The sequence below is a fragment of the Mus musculus genome, chromosome 5 (assembly GCF_000001635.26).
Source record: "Mus musculus strain C57BL/6J chromosome 5, GRCm38.p6 C57BL/6J".
Taxonomy (NCBI): Eukaryota; Metazoa; Chordata; class Mammalia; order Rodentia; family Muridae; genus Mus; species Mus musculus.
The window spans coordinates 88,515,361-88,531,647 of record NC_000071.6 but is presented as its reverse complement, the minus strand read 5'-3'; the positions used below and the strand labels follow the sequence as shown (position 1 = coordinate 88,531,647).

The following is a 16,287-nucleotide window of genomic DNA, read 5'->3' as shown; positions in this document are numbered from 1 at the left end:
AATACTCAGAAGTCATTTTAATAGGGATTTATTTTTTATGTATATAGGTGTTTGTCTGCATGCATGTGTATGTACTATGTGTGTGCTGTGTATCCAGGGAAGCCAGGAGAGGGGATCAAACTCCCTGTACTAGAGTTATAGATGGTTGTCAGCTGCCACATGGATGTTGAGAACTGAACGCAGGTCCTCTGCAAGAACAGCCAGTACTCTTAATTATTGAGCTTTCTCTCCAGTCCCAGAAGTTTTTTTTTAAAGTCGAAAAGATTATTAGATTATTCGAAATTTATAGATTGACATTTAGTTCAATATTTAATGTGGACTTTGTTTTTTCTATTTGTTGGGTGATTTGGGAAATGTTTATTTATTATTAAAACTTGTTTTTCCACTTCTATTTCAAGGTTAAATGGGAAATATGAAGCATTACACTAAGTGTAGAGTGTAATCCATTATAAAGAATATCAAGAGATTTCTGCTCCATCTTAGACATGCAGCCAAGAAGGCTATTAACATATCACCTCTTTAAAGTGTCCAAGAGGCAGAATGCCAGGCTGCTCTCAAAGATTCCCTTATATGAGAGGAGGCTTTTACAGGGAGAAAAGTCACTGAAGACAGAGGATAAAGGAGAGATTGAGCATATTGCCAAGTACTCCTTGTTCTTTTTTGGATGAAAAGGGAAATTTCAGTCTGAAGCTGGCCGTGGTTGCTCATGCCTGCAATCCTAGCACTTGGGGCAGAGGCTGGAGTTGAAGCTCATACAGAGCACACAAGTTTTAGTTCAGTCTGAGATGCAGTGTGAGACTGCTCCTCCTCCTTCAACAATAGCAAGAAAACAACATTTCAGTCTTTTGGTCATGTATCTATATGACCACATGATTTGACTTGAAATGAGTTGATGCACACAAATGTACTTATTAATGGGTTGTTAGGCTGTAGATAGGACTTTAGAGGACTAGCTTAGAGAACTCCCCTGGCACCCGGCACTACTGCTTCACTGAATGTCTTTCTTGCTTGCTTGCTTGCCTGCCTGCCTGCCTGCCTACCTTCCTTCTGTCCTCTTCTTCTCTTCTCTTCTCTTCTCCCCTCCCCTCCCTCCCCTCCCTTCCCCTCCCCCTCCCCTCCCTCCCCTCCCCCTCCCCTCCCCTTCCCCCTCCCCTCCCCTCCCCTTCCCCCTCCCCTCCCCTCCCCTCTACCCTTCCCGCTCCCCTCCCCTTCCCTTCCCCCTCCCTTCCCCTCTTCCCCTTTCTCTCTCTCTCTCCCTCTCTCTCTTTCTTTCAAAAGATTTACTTATTTTATTTATATGAGTACACTGTAGCTGACTTCAGGCACTCCAGAAGAGGGAGTCAGATCCCATTACAGATGGTTGTGAGCCACCATGTGGTTGCTGGGAACTGAACTCAGGACCTCATGGAAGAGCAGTCAGTGCTCTTAACTGCTGAGCCATCTTTCCAGTCCCTGAACATATTTCTTAATAACATAAATGAAATTTAAAACTGATGGTACAAGTATCATGGTTGCACACATTGTGAAATTGAGGGAAATAACTAATGTGATGGTTTGTAAAACATTGATTCAAAAGGATTGTAATGTTGGTCCGAATTTAGCAAGACAACACTTAACACTTCAAGTGATTCCAGGTAATCACTAGACTACACAGGCAAACACTGGTCTCAGACCCTGTATTGCCAGCCTAAGATACTCCCTTCCAGTGACCAAAGTACAGTACAGAATCATATTTAGAGTTACACACATAGTTATAAACAATGGGCACACTAAGCTCCAAGATAATGAAAACAGGATGGGGGATAAGATTAAGAGATGGGAAGACCAAACCCAGAGCTTTCCTCCCTTCATCTTAGTCATCACAAATAACATTATCTGCTTTATACAAAAGAATTTGAGAAAACATTGCTTTTTTTGGGGGATATATCCAAATTTCCTGAGGGAGGCACTTGAGGCTTGAGTATATTTTCAAGGAAATAGTGACTTACACTATCCTTTAACCTTTAAGGGGAAAAGGGAGTCAGGTCTCATGTATCCCAGGCTGACCTTTGATTTGCTATGAAGCCAAGGTTGGCCTTGAACCCACGATCTTTTTGCTTCTATCTCTCTAGTGCTCAGCAATTCATCCATTAATTCTCATTCATATTCTCAGTCTGTGTGCTATAGCCTAAGGTGGTCATTTAGAAACTATAGTTGGGGGAAGAAACCTTAGGTGGTTGATATTTGTTTTGATTTCCATAATTACCACAAACCTCCTTTTAATGTGTTTGCTTTTCTGAGAGAGAGAATTGCTCCCATGATTCCAGTCATGCCCTCTCTCCCCATTTCTCCCTCTCTTCTATCCTTTTATTCTCCTGGAGTCAGGGTTTTGCTACATTGGTAGATTGGCTTTTAACCCATGATCCTTTCACTTTAGCCTTTTGACTCCTTGGTTACCAGGAGAATGAATTTTCCTTAAACCTGAGTAATTCTTAAGTCCCATTCAGAGTAGTATTTAAAATGAGAATACACTTTGATGGTGTAGTGACATCATTTCTTCTAGTGCCTGCCACTTTGTTTTTGCTAGACTTTTACTAAAGATTCTGTTTAATTTTTAAAAATTATTTTATGTGCATAGGTTTTTGCCAGTATGTATGTCTGTGTATCATGTACATGTCTGGTGCTTATGGAGGTCACAAGAAGGTGCTGGATCCTCTGGAGCTGGAGTTACAGACAGTTGAAAGCTGCTATATGGATGCTGGGAATTGAACCTGGAACCTCTGGAAGAGCAGCCAGTGTTCTTAACAGCTGAGTCATCTTTTCAGTCCCTCACGACAGATTCTTTGAATGAATGTAATTATGTGCTAGGGTTTCATATCTCTGTTGCTTCCTACATTTAGGTTGCCTACTTATGACCCTGAATTATTGTTTATTGCCTCTCAAAAGTCCAGAAGACAGAGAATTAAAGATAAGAATCAAAATAATACACTTTGGCTATAGTTACACAAAACATAGTTGTCCTGTTTCCAAGACAGAAAATTCTAGGATGTTGGAGATGGGAGTAGGGGTTTCTCTACTCAGAAACTCAGGTTCGTTCGTTCTTTCTTCTTTCTCTCTCTCTCTCTCATTCTCTCTCTCTCTCTCTCTCTCTCTCTCTCTCTCTTTTACATTTGAAAATAATTAAGTGAAAAAGATTGAGACCAATACTCCAGTGAGTTATTTTTCTGTTGAGACAACATGGATATTGTAGTATGTGGCTCTGAAAGGAATCACTAGGCAAAAAAGTAGAAAGTCGGTCTGTCTTATTAGAGTAAAACGTAACATTAGCTAAGGATCTATTAATTTCAAAATCAGCTTATTAAATAACTGAGAGTGGTAAGAATAAGCATATGGATGCTTAAATATGATAATTTGTTAAAGACTACAGAGAAACTGCTATAATATATTCTTAAAAACACAAAAGGCCTTGATTACTTCTGTTTCTTCTTTTCTTCTCTTTTCCGTCAGTCATCATTCCAGCAGTGACAAAGGTCAAACATTTGATTTGAGGTCTAATATGAGTATATGTAGTTGACGAAGTAGAGAGCTCATATTTAAACATTCTCAACAGGGCCCTGACTCTGCATTCTTGCTAGTCTTGGGGTTCATACATTGCTGAAGCACAGATGAGCCATCAAATCCCAGCTTTCTATTAGAGGGAAACACGTAAGTATGAACCATGTGCGTCTTTCCAGTGTAGCATGCAGTTCAAACCTGAAGCTGTGATGACTGCAGCTCACCTGCTCTGGGGTTATTTTAAGAAAGCAGAAGCAGCATCATTTGCACACCTCTTATAGACACACAGTTGGCCGTGGCTTTTTGGCTTCAGTCTTTCAACAGTGAAGACAAGATGAAGACCCACCTGCTTCTCTGGGGAGTCCTGGCCATTTTTGTTAAGGCTGTCCTTGTAACAGGTAGGTGGTACCTATACAATAACACCAGATAAAAGGGAAAATGTGTGTTTCAGGTCTAAAGACTTAAATCTACTCTTCTACTGGCTAGCTGGACAGCTAGCTACCTTCTAACCTCATTAGGCAGTGATATATATATATATATATATATATATATATATATGAATGATTCATTGTATTCTCTTTGTTTTTTTTTTTTTTCTTCTGTTTGGCTACTCCAGCCTACAGCATAATAAAATAAATACTTTGGGGGTATCTATAAGTGTGGCTACACTTATAAATTCCCATGTATAACTTTAAAACCAATAGCCCTCCCTTGAGTCTCTTTAATTACTATTCTAGAGAAGTGAGGTAATAACTGTGGTAATTATGATATAGATTGTATTTTGATTTTTATCTCCCCAGAGAAATGGAGTCAGAGAGTGAAAACTGACTCTCAGTTAAAGCTTCAGCGCACACCTATGCATTTATTCATTTTTCTGTATAGTGACACTGTACATCAAATTGAACTCATAGCTAACAATATTTTCTAAATTGTTTTTTTCAGCAAAACTTTGCAGACAGTACTTTACACTGATATATACTCTCACCTTTTATAGAATTCTTCTAGGAAATATTAATACAGGCCTTGTTTCTCTTTCTTGTTGAATCTGTGTATTGATTGTGATTATTGTTATGAAAAAATATCGATAGTTTAGGAAAGTTTTGGTGGAGAGTATTAAATCTTACAAAATAAGATAGTCTTGGGAGAAAAGATACTTCTAATACGATTTGAGGGAAATCTTTTTTTTCAGGAAGCAATGGTAGTTGCGGAAGGACTCTGTTTGCAGTTGGGTTTATAAAGACTGGCTTTCAAGATTTCTTTGATTGGGGAATAGTCTAAATTTCTGCTTTATTTTTCATTTAGGTGTTTTCACTGAATTTTACCATGTGCCCTCACTAAAATAATTAGAAGCATTAGATATAAATCAGAATTCCTTCAGGCTAGCTGCTCTTGAATTTTTCCAACGAAGAAAAAGAAAATTTCTCTTAAAAATTCTTTGCTCTTTTCGATTAGAAAAGAAAACAAATAGAAAGACTAGGACTTATGAACAATAAAAATTAAAGTTTTTGATCCAGGCATGGTGGTGCACACTTGTAACCTCAGCACTCAGGAGATGGAAGTAGGGGGTGGAGAATTTAGAATCAACCATAGCTGCATAGTGAGTTTCAGGCTATCCTGGACTACATGAGACTCTGTCTGCTATCTTCAGGTAAGAAAGGCAAATTATCTCATCTTAGCACATAATGCACTTAAAAAAAAAAAAAGACAGACAATACCTCTTTATGTAATGCAGGGTGTCATGGAAGTTCCCAGGTAGTCCAGGCAGGCCTTGAATTTCCCATCCTCCCTCCTCAATTTCCCAAGCGCTGGGATAGCAGGCCTGCACAGTGACACCAAAGACAACATAGAGTTCTGTTTTCCTTTTTCATGATATAGTTTACCTTTCAAACCCAAGGTGACGACGAAGCGACCATTCTTGCTGACAACAAATGCATGTGTACCCGAGTTACCTCTAGGATCATCCCTTCCACCGAGGATCCTAATGAGGACATTGTGGAGAGAAATATCCGAATTGTGTATGTGACATTCACCTTGCTTTTCTTTTCTCTGTTATAAGAAGGTACTTTGTGTTAGCAAGCTGTCTTTTCTTTTTAAAGGGAATCATGCAAGGTTTTCTGAAACAGATCCCTGTAGTAGGGAGGGGCCTTGACAGGGGTTGCCTTGTCTAAATGTAGTGTCTTAACCCACTTTTGATGTGTAGCATCTTTAATAAGATTGAGTCATGAGTTAGATGAAATTGAGTTTTGATAACAAGAAGAAATGAGTTTTGATTTTACAGAAGTCGAGGGCAGAAACAAAGGGAACCGGAGGTTCCTACTTAGTCACCAACATGCCCGTTTATAAGCAGCGATTTCAGTTTGAATCAGAATTTTCAGTTATTCTTTATCAGCTTAAGCTGCAACTTCAGATAACAGTAAACACTCAACTTTCATTCCACAGTTATTGACTCTTGAGTATTATACATTGTGTTCCTAAAAGACTAATTAAAATTGATTGAATTGACTTTTCGCTCATAAATTGGAGTCACCTATTCATTTTATTTCTCATATAGCCCAGACTTATATACTGGTAGTGCTTAACTAATAGCAAGAATACTGATAATACTTGAGAAATACAATTTCTACTTGAGCCAATCAGTGACAAGTTTTTCTTGTTAAATACTCCCTCCTTAATAGTTTTCTCCAATCAAATACTTCTTGCAGGAAGAGAACATAGCAGTCAATTCCAGCTATCAATAGGAATATTATGATGTTTAAAAAATTGTTTCAAGATTTAGCTGCATCATTTTGCAATTGTGCACTCTTAACAAATATCAAATTATTTGCCCACTCGAAATCTAAAATTTCTCATCTTTAAATAGAAGAAAAAACAAGCCTACTTTATAGGATTATTAAAAAAAATGAGAATATCTATTGTTTGTAAAGGTTGTGTATACCAGTCGCATATTTTAACAATCCTGTTATTTACTTCACTATGTGCTTGCTAATCTTATACTGCGGTCCTGAGAAAATGCTGTGGAGCTCGCTTTCCGTATTGTTGTCAGTATGCATTACCTCCAGAGTGCCTTACCTCCCTACCAAGCTTAGCGTAACTCTCCATCGTTCCTGCTATTTCATTCCTATTGAACAAAATGAAACAGACACCAAGCTCCAGGAGTCCTGGAGTGTGTCTTTATTTCTCTACCTTTGCAGTGGGTTTTACCTTTTCTGTTTTTACATCTACTGGATCCTCTGTTTAAGAATTCTTTCTGTTACCCCTTTAAAGCTTGGTTAACTCTTCCTTAGTCTGTGTGTCTAAATTTAGCCATTGAGTTCCACGGGAGGTTTTCTGAAACAGATCCTCATAGCAGGGAGGAGTCTTGAAAGTGGTTGTCTTGTTTATTTTTTGACACTTTAGCCTTTTTTTTTTGGCCAAAATATTGTAAAAATTAATTTATTTAATTGGAATTTGGAGTATGATTTAAAATGAATTAGAGGGTCCGAATTTATTATTATTATTCTTTAATTTTTTTTTACAGTCCAGTTGTGAGTCCCCTCCTGGTCCACCCTCTGTTCCCCATCCCATTCCTTCCCCACAGCTCCCCTTCCCACTTCCTGGGGCCTCATTTCAACTTTTTATTAATTATTTTATTTATTCACACCCCAAGTGTTGTTCCTAGAGTTTCCCACCCCTTCTTCCCCCACCCTTTAGCCTCTGAGAGAGTACCCTCCTACCCTTCCCCCCTTCTCCAGGGCTTCAAGTCTCTACAGGATTAGGCACATACTCTACAATTGAGTCCAGACAAGGCAGTTACTCCTCTGATACTTATGTGCCAGGGGCCTTCAACTCCTATAATCCTTCCCTAACTCTTCCAAAGGGGTCCCTGACCTCAGTCTAATAGTTGGCTCTAAGTATCTGCATCTGTCTCAGTCAGCTGCTGGTAGAGCCTCTCAGAGGACAGCCATGCTAGGCTCCCATCTACAAGCACAACATAGCATCAGTAATAGTGTCGGGGCTTGTTTAAATGTAGTAGTTTTAATCCACTTTGCCATGTAACTCAACTTAAAGTTGAGTTTTGTTAACAAGCTTGAGGAAATTTTACAGAAGTTGAAGACAAAAGATTTCAGAACTCTTAAAAGTTATAGATTCTCACAGAGACATGCAATTAGAGGGAATTAGCCCACAGCATTGCACATAAACCATATTGAAGAACCACTTATGTTTTGATCTCCAGGGGGACAATTGCCTAAATACACATCTAACTCATCTCTTACTTGTATTATATTTTACTGATGTCAAATAATTTAGTTATGACTTGATGTGTCATGATGTTTCCTGACAGTGTATTGCCTTTGCTGTGTCATTGTGGAACTGTTCCCAACTCCATCGCTTATTGTAATGGTGCAGCCTTTTGAATCTTATTTCTGACCTGTAAAAAAGAGTATATATATATATATATATATATATATATATATATATATATATATACCTGACTATATAATAATTTATACAAGAACGGTATTTGGCTTGTAGTAGAATCTTATAAATGTTTATTTCTCTGTCATTCCCATTACTGAAAACCTTTTCTGGTGTTAATGAGATGGCTCAGTGCATAAAGGTGTTTGCCTGACAACTTGCATTTGATCTCCAGGACACTGCATGGTGGAAGGAGAGGACTAACTCCTACAGGTTACCTCTGACCTCCACACATGCTCAGCGACATGAGCACACTCACCATCAACACATACATATAGTAAATAAACAAATGGTAAAACACTTATAAAAGAGCCTTTATAATCAAATAAAAGAATAGATACATTTGTTCTTCAAAAATGTTTTTATTTGGTGAATAGTCAATGTTGAAGATTAGCACTGGGAATACAATATAGATTATATAAAGTAGTCTATGCTGAACTGCGGATGGTGACACACAGGGATAATCTCAGCATTAGGGAGATGGGACAAAAGAATCAGGAGTGCAAGGCCATCCTCTGCTACCAAATGAGTTTGAAGCCAATCTGAGCTGTATGAAACACCATCTCAGTAATGAAACCAATCAACCCTAAACCAAACAATCCCTTCAACAGAAACGGACAAAATGAAAACTCAATAAAGTTCACCCCTAAACAAAAATAATAAAAAAATCCTCTTCACCTACAAACCACAAAATAAAACAGGCTCCAGAAGAATTGCATGGATATGGTGGTGCACACAGACATATGTGGAGACAAAACACCTATACACGTAAAATGAATAAAAATAATTCATCATGTATACATCTTAAAAATACAGATATTTTTGTTTGTTCATTCTATAAGCAATGAGCATCTACACACCACACATGTAGCCGTCTATAGCCTGAGAAACCAACTAGTGTGTAGACAAGAAACTGATATTTAAAGTATAACAAATTATTGTAAAACCCATGTAATGGTTTACAATGAGTAAGGTGATGATGAGTACTGGTATAATTAAATAGTAAATACTAATCTGTTAAGACCCACAACCAGAGACAACAATCTTTGTACTTACCTGTTTTACTGTTCTCTCTCTCTTTTCAGTGTCCCTTTGAACAACAGGGAGAATATCTCTGATCCCACCTCCCCACTGAGAAGGAACTTTGTATACCATTTGTCAGACGTGTAAGATTTTCCTTCATACTTACATATGTTGAAGTTAATAACCTTTAATTAACTTTATTAATAATGATATTTCTGAAAATACATTGGGGTGTAAGCATTGACAAATGTCTGAACTTTAGAATACACCAATTCTTAGGCTAATGACTAGATCCAAAACTTTGTAAAACTAGGTCACAGAAAAATAGTAGTGGTAAGTATATTCCAAAGAAGAAATTATTGTCATTTATATAGAAGGGGCCAATTTATTTCAACATTTAAATAAGCAGTGTTTAGCTTTTAGTATTCATGTGTTTCTTTGGTGATGATAGAATCCAATGTTAAACAGCTTAAAAATATTCTCTCACTGGGTGTGGTGGCACCTGGCTCTAATCTCAGCACTCAGGAGGCAGAGGTAGATGGATTTTCCAGTTAGAGGCCAGTGTGGTCTAGAGAATGTTTCCTAGGCCTGCCAGGGCTATGCAGAGAAACTCTGCCTTGAATCACCCTCCCCTCCCCGCAAAAAGACCACACAGAATCTCCCCTCAGGAGTGTGGTGCAGGAGCAGGACTGACGGTTCCAGGCCAGCATGAGCAACATAGTGAGACACTGTTTCCCCTGAGTGTATTTGTAGTACGTGTGTATCTATGTATTAATATAGATAGATTCCTCTTGTCACTGGAACTGAATTTATTGAACCATGCACAGAGCTAGGGATAGCCTTATGCAGTGGAAGCTGTGGTACAGTATGGGTAAGATGAGCCTCTCATCATATCATTAGTTATAGTGCTGAGTTGCAGTATTTTTTACATGAAAGATTCAAGAATTTTGTCAAGTATTCCTTGCTGTGCAGATGATTAGGCCTGGAAAGAATCATCATTTATTGTGCGTCAGAGCTGCAAGAGCAAGCAGACTTCAGACAACATTTATAATGACTTGTATATTGAGATAACATTTGCTGAGGGATTTCTAATGCATGCCTATTCTCAGCTGTAAGAAATGCGATCCTGTGGAAGTGGAGCTGGAAGATCAGGTTGTTACTGCCACCCAGAGCAACATCTGCAATGAAGACGATGGTGTTCCTGAGACCTGCTACATGTATGACAGAAACAAGTGCTATACCACTATGGTCCCACTTAGGTATCATGGTGAGACCAAAATGGTGCAAGCAGCCTTGACCCCCGATTCTTGCTACCCTGACTAGCTTGAATCACTCACCATGCAGCTCGTTGTCCTTAGAGGCTCTCCATTTGCACCCAGAAGTTATACTCACTGCTAATGAATTTGAAACCAGGGTTTTTTTTTTCCCCCTGTGGTATAAAACTAATGTTCCCTTTCAATCATTAGAATATCAGAATTGCTGTCATTATTATGTAACTCTCAATTCGAAGTAGTAAATCCTCATGTCTGCTCAAGGAGATATGTTTAAAAGTTCATTTTCCAGTGTTTAAAATTGTAAGCAAGGGGAGAAAGTAAAATTCCAGGAGTAAAAGTCAAGAGGTTAATGAAACCCAACCCTTTCCTTCCTTCCTTTGCTGTGGAGAGCTGGAGCTTTCGCACATCCTGTACTAGTCTTTCTCTTAACCTCTCACTGTGTAGAGAAAACAGCCAATGAACACAGGAAGTTACGTATCTTCACTAGAAGTTATAAAGGACCTGTTTTGGAAATATTTACTAATATTTATGAAAGACTTTTGTTGAAAGTGATATAATTTGATGCACAAATGAAAAAAAATGGATGTTGATATAATATATAGACTTGGCATTAGATTTCCTTGATAATATTTTTGACAGTGAGATTTTTATCTGAAATTCTTAAGGGGAGTCTTTGATGTCTCAGCCAAATCTAATGAAATTTGTATTCCAAAATATGTATTCTCTAGTACAGTTTGAACAATTAAATAGAGTGCTAAGCATATACTCGTGTGAAATGACTCGTTGGGAAAAATTTTGTTTGTGTTTAACCTTCTTATATGTAAATTAAATATAAGTTATTATTGGCAAACAGTTTGTAAGTATGATACAACAGTGCATTCATCACTTAGCTTATATGAGTACATATTTGAGAAATCTTTGTTAATTCACAGGTAAATTTAAGTACAAAGGCAGGGTCCATAGCATGTAGCACCTTTCAGAAGCAGGAGATGTATGTACTCTGTGGTAGGGAGCTTGTTTATCATGTTCAAGGCCTTGAGTTTGATGTCCAGCACTGCAAACAGAAGAAAAGCAAAGCAAAGCAAAGCAAAGCAAAGCAAAGCAAAGCAAAGCAAAGCAAAGCAAAGCAAAGCAAAGCAAAGCAAAGCAAAGCAAAGCAAACAACCACAAACTTACACAGCTTCATCCAAGTAGAAAGATCTCACTTAAATGGTGGACTTATTTCAAAGTAATAACTTTTCACATACAAAGAAATGTTATGGTATGTCAATGATGTATTTCTCTAAGGGCACTATGGAAAGTAGCTGCTGATTCAGAGGCGGACATGAAGATACTTCTGATCTGGGAACAGGGGGTGCACTTTCTATGTCTGCGCTGTATGTTGGCAGTGTATATGAGGTTTAGTAGGCAACTCTAATGGTGCAAGTTGAAGTTTATATTCTTACATGGCTGAATTAATACTAGGCAAGGTAACTAAATGTAAGATAATTTCTTTTAAAAATGAAATTACAAATAACTATTTCATAGTTTTTTTTAATAAAAATGATGATATATCCTATCTATCTATCTATCTATCTATCTATCTATATCTATATATGGATATGCATTTCTATCTCATTTAGTATGGCAGTCATAGTAGTTAGCAATAGTTATTATAATAGTAAATTATAGTTATTTTCTGTGAATTTTCTTTTGGCTCCTCTCTGACAAGGCAACAAACTAGCGGAAAAAAAAATAAGTGTTGTAGTTTTTAAATTCAGACCATGAAGGACTTAGAAAAGTAGATTGCTAATTTCCTCCCCCAGAGATGCTAATTAAGTAGTTTTCGATGCAGAAGCTGGAGAAATTGCATCTCTTACAAATTCCCAAATTCTGCTGCTGTGGGGAACGGCTCAACTGTAGTATATGGATTATGGGCCTCTGCTTCCACCTAGTGGTTGGATTGCAAAGTAAAACAAATAGGAGGTTTTTGGGTTTTTTTTTGTTTTGTTTTTTTGTCTCCTTTAACCTTTATAGACTTATGAAGAGTTCTAGCTTCATTTTATGAATAGCATACCTAAAGTTTTTGAAGATGATATTTATTTATTTAGTATGTGTCCCTGAAACAAGGATAGCTCTTGTAGCTTATAGCACTCTGACTGCCATAACATCTCCACTGCTATGGGCTGTACCCCCAAAACCATGAACCAGCTTCCTTTCTTGAGTTGTTGTGATTCTTTTTTGAGACAGAGTTTTTCTGTGTGAATGAATCTCTGGCTGTTCCCAAACTTGCTCTATAAACCAGCCTGGCCTTGAACTCACGGGGATCCACCTGCCTTTCCTGGGATTAAAGGCATGTGCTACCACTGCCCTGCCCGTTGCTGTGATGCGCAATGCTTTCTATCTAATAGGACCTAGAATCACCGGAGACAAATCTCTAGGTAGGTTCCTGCGGAGTTTCTATGTGGATGGCTTCATCCCATGGATTGAAGTAGTATAGACTGAATAAAGAGAGGTAAGCAAGCTCAGCCAGCTTTCCTCTCTCTCTGCCTCCTGAATTCAGATGCTCTTGATGCCGCGCCGTCTCTGACATGAAGAGCTGTGCTTGCAAATGGTGAATCCAATAAACTGCCTTTTTTAGAGCACCAAAAATAACAGATAAAAAAACTCGGTACTGAGTAGCAGGTCTGTGACTGTGATAAATCTGACCACGTGGTTCAGGGGGTTTTGGAACTGACCAGCCAGAGAAATGTGGAATCCTTTAGAACTACAGAAGTCTTGACTGCTATAAACCAAACTTAATAGATTATTATTTTGTCTTAGTTAAGGTTTCCATTGCTGTGAAGAGACACCATGACAAAGCAACTCTTATAAAGGACACCATTTAATTGGGGCTGCCTTATAGGTTCATAGGTTTAGTCCATTATCATCAATGTGGGAGTATGTCATGGCACAGGAGAAGTGGAGAGTTCTGAATCTTGATCTGACTTCAGCCAGGAGAAAAAACTTACTTTCTGTACTGGACAGAACTTCAAAGCCCACATCCACAGAGACACACTTCCTCCAGTAAGGCCACACTTCCTATGGGCCAAATGTATTCAGACTGCCAAATCTGGGGAGGGTGGCATTGAGGAAATCAGACTGCCAAGAGAAATGTGAACAGTGTATTCCTCTTTCATGAAATTTCAGAGGGGAAAACCTCTGTTGAGAACTGGTATAGAGTCTGTTCATGGTCCATTCTAGAATAGAATGTGGCTATATTCTGCTAGTTCCCTGAATATCTGAGTGAGTCTGAGTTAAAAAATAATAGCCTAAGTTGGTGGGGAGAGGAAATTTCAAGACAGCATAGCATTCAGGCTGTGGCTTATTTACTGATTAGTGTTCGTATCCAGGTTCACAGTGAGCAAGAATATCTTGTGGAGGGCTGGAGAGATGGCTCAGTAGTTAAGAGCGCTGACTGCTCTTCCAAAGGTTCTGAGTTCAAATCCTAGCAACTACATAGTGGCTGACAACCATCCATAATGAGATCTGACTCCCTCTTCTGGTGTGTCTGAAGACAACTACAGTGTATTTACATATAATAATAAATAAATCCTTTTTAAAAAGAATATCTTGTGGAACAGAAAGATATGAAATATGTGCATTTTTGGCAAGGAGAAGAGTGTGAGAAAGTTTATATAAAGTTGGTGATGAAGAGTAAAGAAAGCAGCTATAATTGTTAAAGAGTTAGCACCTTACACTCACACTGGGACAATAGGAAAAGTATCTTTAGAGCATGACCCTGCCCACCAAAGATTCCACCTTGTGAAATAAAATTAATTTGAAAGGAGATAGCTTAAACCAAGAATGTAGTTGAAGGACTCTTTTCTTGAAAATAACTCCCTATGTTCAGCCTCCAAGGTACACGGGCTATTACAACTATACGAGAAGGGAGCCAAACTACATTTTTTTTTTTTTTGAGACAGGGTTTCTCTGTGTAGCCCTGGCTGTCCTGGAACTCACTTTGTAGACCAGGCTGGCCTCGAACTCAGAAATCTGCCTGCCTCTGCCTCCCAAGTGCTGGGATTAAAAGTGTGCGCCACCACCGCTCGACACCAAACTACATCTTGAGCTGGCATCAGAATATGGCGGCATTGTCCATGTGGATCTGGATTTGCATACAAACCAAAATGCATAAACTTTGCACCAAGGTTTGGAAAGCTGATATGTGGTATGGTGGGATACCCTGCAGGGATGGTCCAAGAAGCCATTTCCTTGAGTCTTACTTAAAAGCTGTGAAGGTGACACTTAAGTAGCAACAGAGACCTCAGGATGTTGAAGATGCCAGAAGCTTGGGGGGGGGGTCCACTAAGGGAAGTTGGATGGGCAGAGTGGGGTCAGCCTGAGAGCTGGTGCATTGTACTGAGTGTGGTAGAGCTGTAGAGTGGTACTCCTGAGCATCATTAAAGCCCGGATGATGCCACCAAAAGCCCAGATGTTAGACTTGTAGGACTTGGAGTTTGCCCTTCTGGGATTTGTTCTTCCCAGAACAACCTCTCCTTGCTGTGCCTCCATTCCTCACTTTTGGAACAGGAATGCTTTTTCCTTGCCATTTTATGTTGGAAGCATTCGACTTACTTTATTGGCACACTTAATAAATCATTTTGTGGGGCTGGAGAAATGGCTTAGTAGTTAAGAGTGCATTATAACTCTCACAGAGGATCTGAGCTTTCTTCCCAACACACATGTCAGGTGGCCCACAAGTGCCTGGAACTCTAGCTCCAAGCGATCTGATGTCTCTGGCCTTTTCAGGTACTCCGTAAACACCTATCACACTCACACAAATGCAGACACACATGGTTAAAAATAAATTAATCCATCTACCTGGAAATCTCATGATATCCCTTTTATTTGCAGTTGAATAATATTTCATTTGTGTATATGTGGCATGTTTTCATTACCCATCTATTGAAGGACATTTAGGTTGTTTCTATTTTTATTTTCTGGCTATAATGAGTAGATTGGCGATGAAACTGGCCAAAGAGTATAATACCTTTGTGTCTTTGCCAAAGAGTGGTATAGCTGGGATATATGGTAGATGTAGTGTTAGTTTAGTTTAGCTCAGCTTAGGCTTTTTTTTTTTTGGGGGGGGGGGCTCTCCATACTGATTTCCAGAGTTGATGCACCAATTTGCATTCCCACCAATAGTGAATGAGGGTTCCTCTTTCCCTACCATTGTTACCATTTATGATCCATTGTTTTGTTGATCTTAGCCCCTCAGAGTTGTTTTAATTTGCATTTCTAAGGATGATGAGTATTTTTGAGGTATTTCTTAGCTATTTTTATTTCTTCTGTTGAGAACTCTCAGTTTAGATACCTAGGTCGTTTTTAAACTGGCATCTTAGGGTTTCTCCTGCTGAGACACCATGACCAAAGCAATGTTTGTTTATTTATTTATTTTGGTTTTATGAAACAGGGTTTCTCTGTGTAGCCCTGGCTGTCCTGGAACTCACTATGTAGACCAGGCTGGCCTCAAACTCAGAAATCTGCCTGCTTCTGCCTCCCAAGTGCTGGGATTAAAGGCGTGCGCCACCACTGCTCGGCCCAAAGCAATGTTTATAAAGGACAATATTTAATTGGGGCTGGCTTACTGGTTTAGAGATTCAGTCCACTATCATCATGGCAGGAAGCATGGCAGCATCCAGGTGAAAGAGATGAGTTCTACAACTTGATATGAAGGCAGTCAGGAGAAGACTGGCATCCTCAGGCAGCTAGGGTAGCTATAAAGCCCACCCCGATAGTGACACACCTCCTCCAATAAAGCCACACCTCATAAGAGTGCCACTCCCTGGGCCAAGCATATTCAAACTACCACAACTGGGCCATTTTTTTTAAAAACAAACTTTTTTTTGGTTGTTGTTGTTGAGTACTTTGTGTGTTGGCTAGTTCTACGTCAACTTGATACAAGCTCCAGTTATCTGAAAGGAGAGAACCTTTCAGATTGAGAAAAAGCCTCCTTAAGATTAGGCTGTAGGTCTAGAGA

General features: G+C 38.9%; 1 protein-coding gene across 1 annotated transcript; it reads left to right on the top strand.

Moving 5' to 3' along the window:
- The first annotated feature begins 3,750 nt into the window (after positions 1 to 3,750).
- Positions 3,751 to 11,839, top strand: Jchain (immunoglobulin joining chain). The gene is made up of 4 exons (NM_152839.3): positions 3,751 to 3,932; positions 5,429 to 5,549; positions 9,075 to 9,155; positions 10,122 to 11,839. Exons 1-4 carry the CDS (start codon positions 3,869 to 3,871, stop codon positions 10,333 to 10,335), a joined length of 480 nt encoding a protein of 159 aa, NP_690052.2. The 5' UTR covers positions 3,751 to 3,868; the 3' UTR covers positions 10,336 to 11,839.
- The last annotated feature ends 4,448 nt before the right edge of the window (positions 11,840 to 16,287 follow it).

Bases quoted from the DNA above. Each gene is read 5' to 3' on its own strand.
- Jchain (NM_152839.3), top strand. From the start codon at position 3,869: ATGAAGACCCACCTGCTTCTCTGGGGAGTCCTGGCCATTTTTGTTAAG. The intron at 3,933-5,428 runs GTAGGTGGTACC...TTCAAACCCAAG, and splicing joins TAAGGCTGTCCTTGTAACAG to GTGACGACGAAGCGACCATT. The intron at 9,156-10,121 runs GTAAGATTTTCC...GCCTATTCTCAG, and splicing joins GTATACCATTTGTCAGACGT to CTGTAAGAAATGCGATCCTG.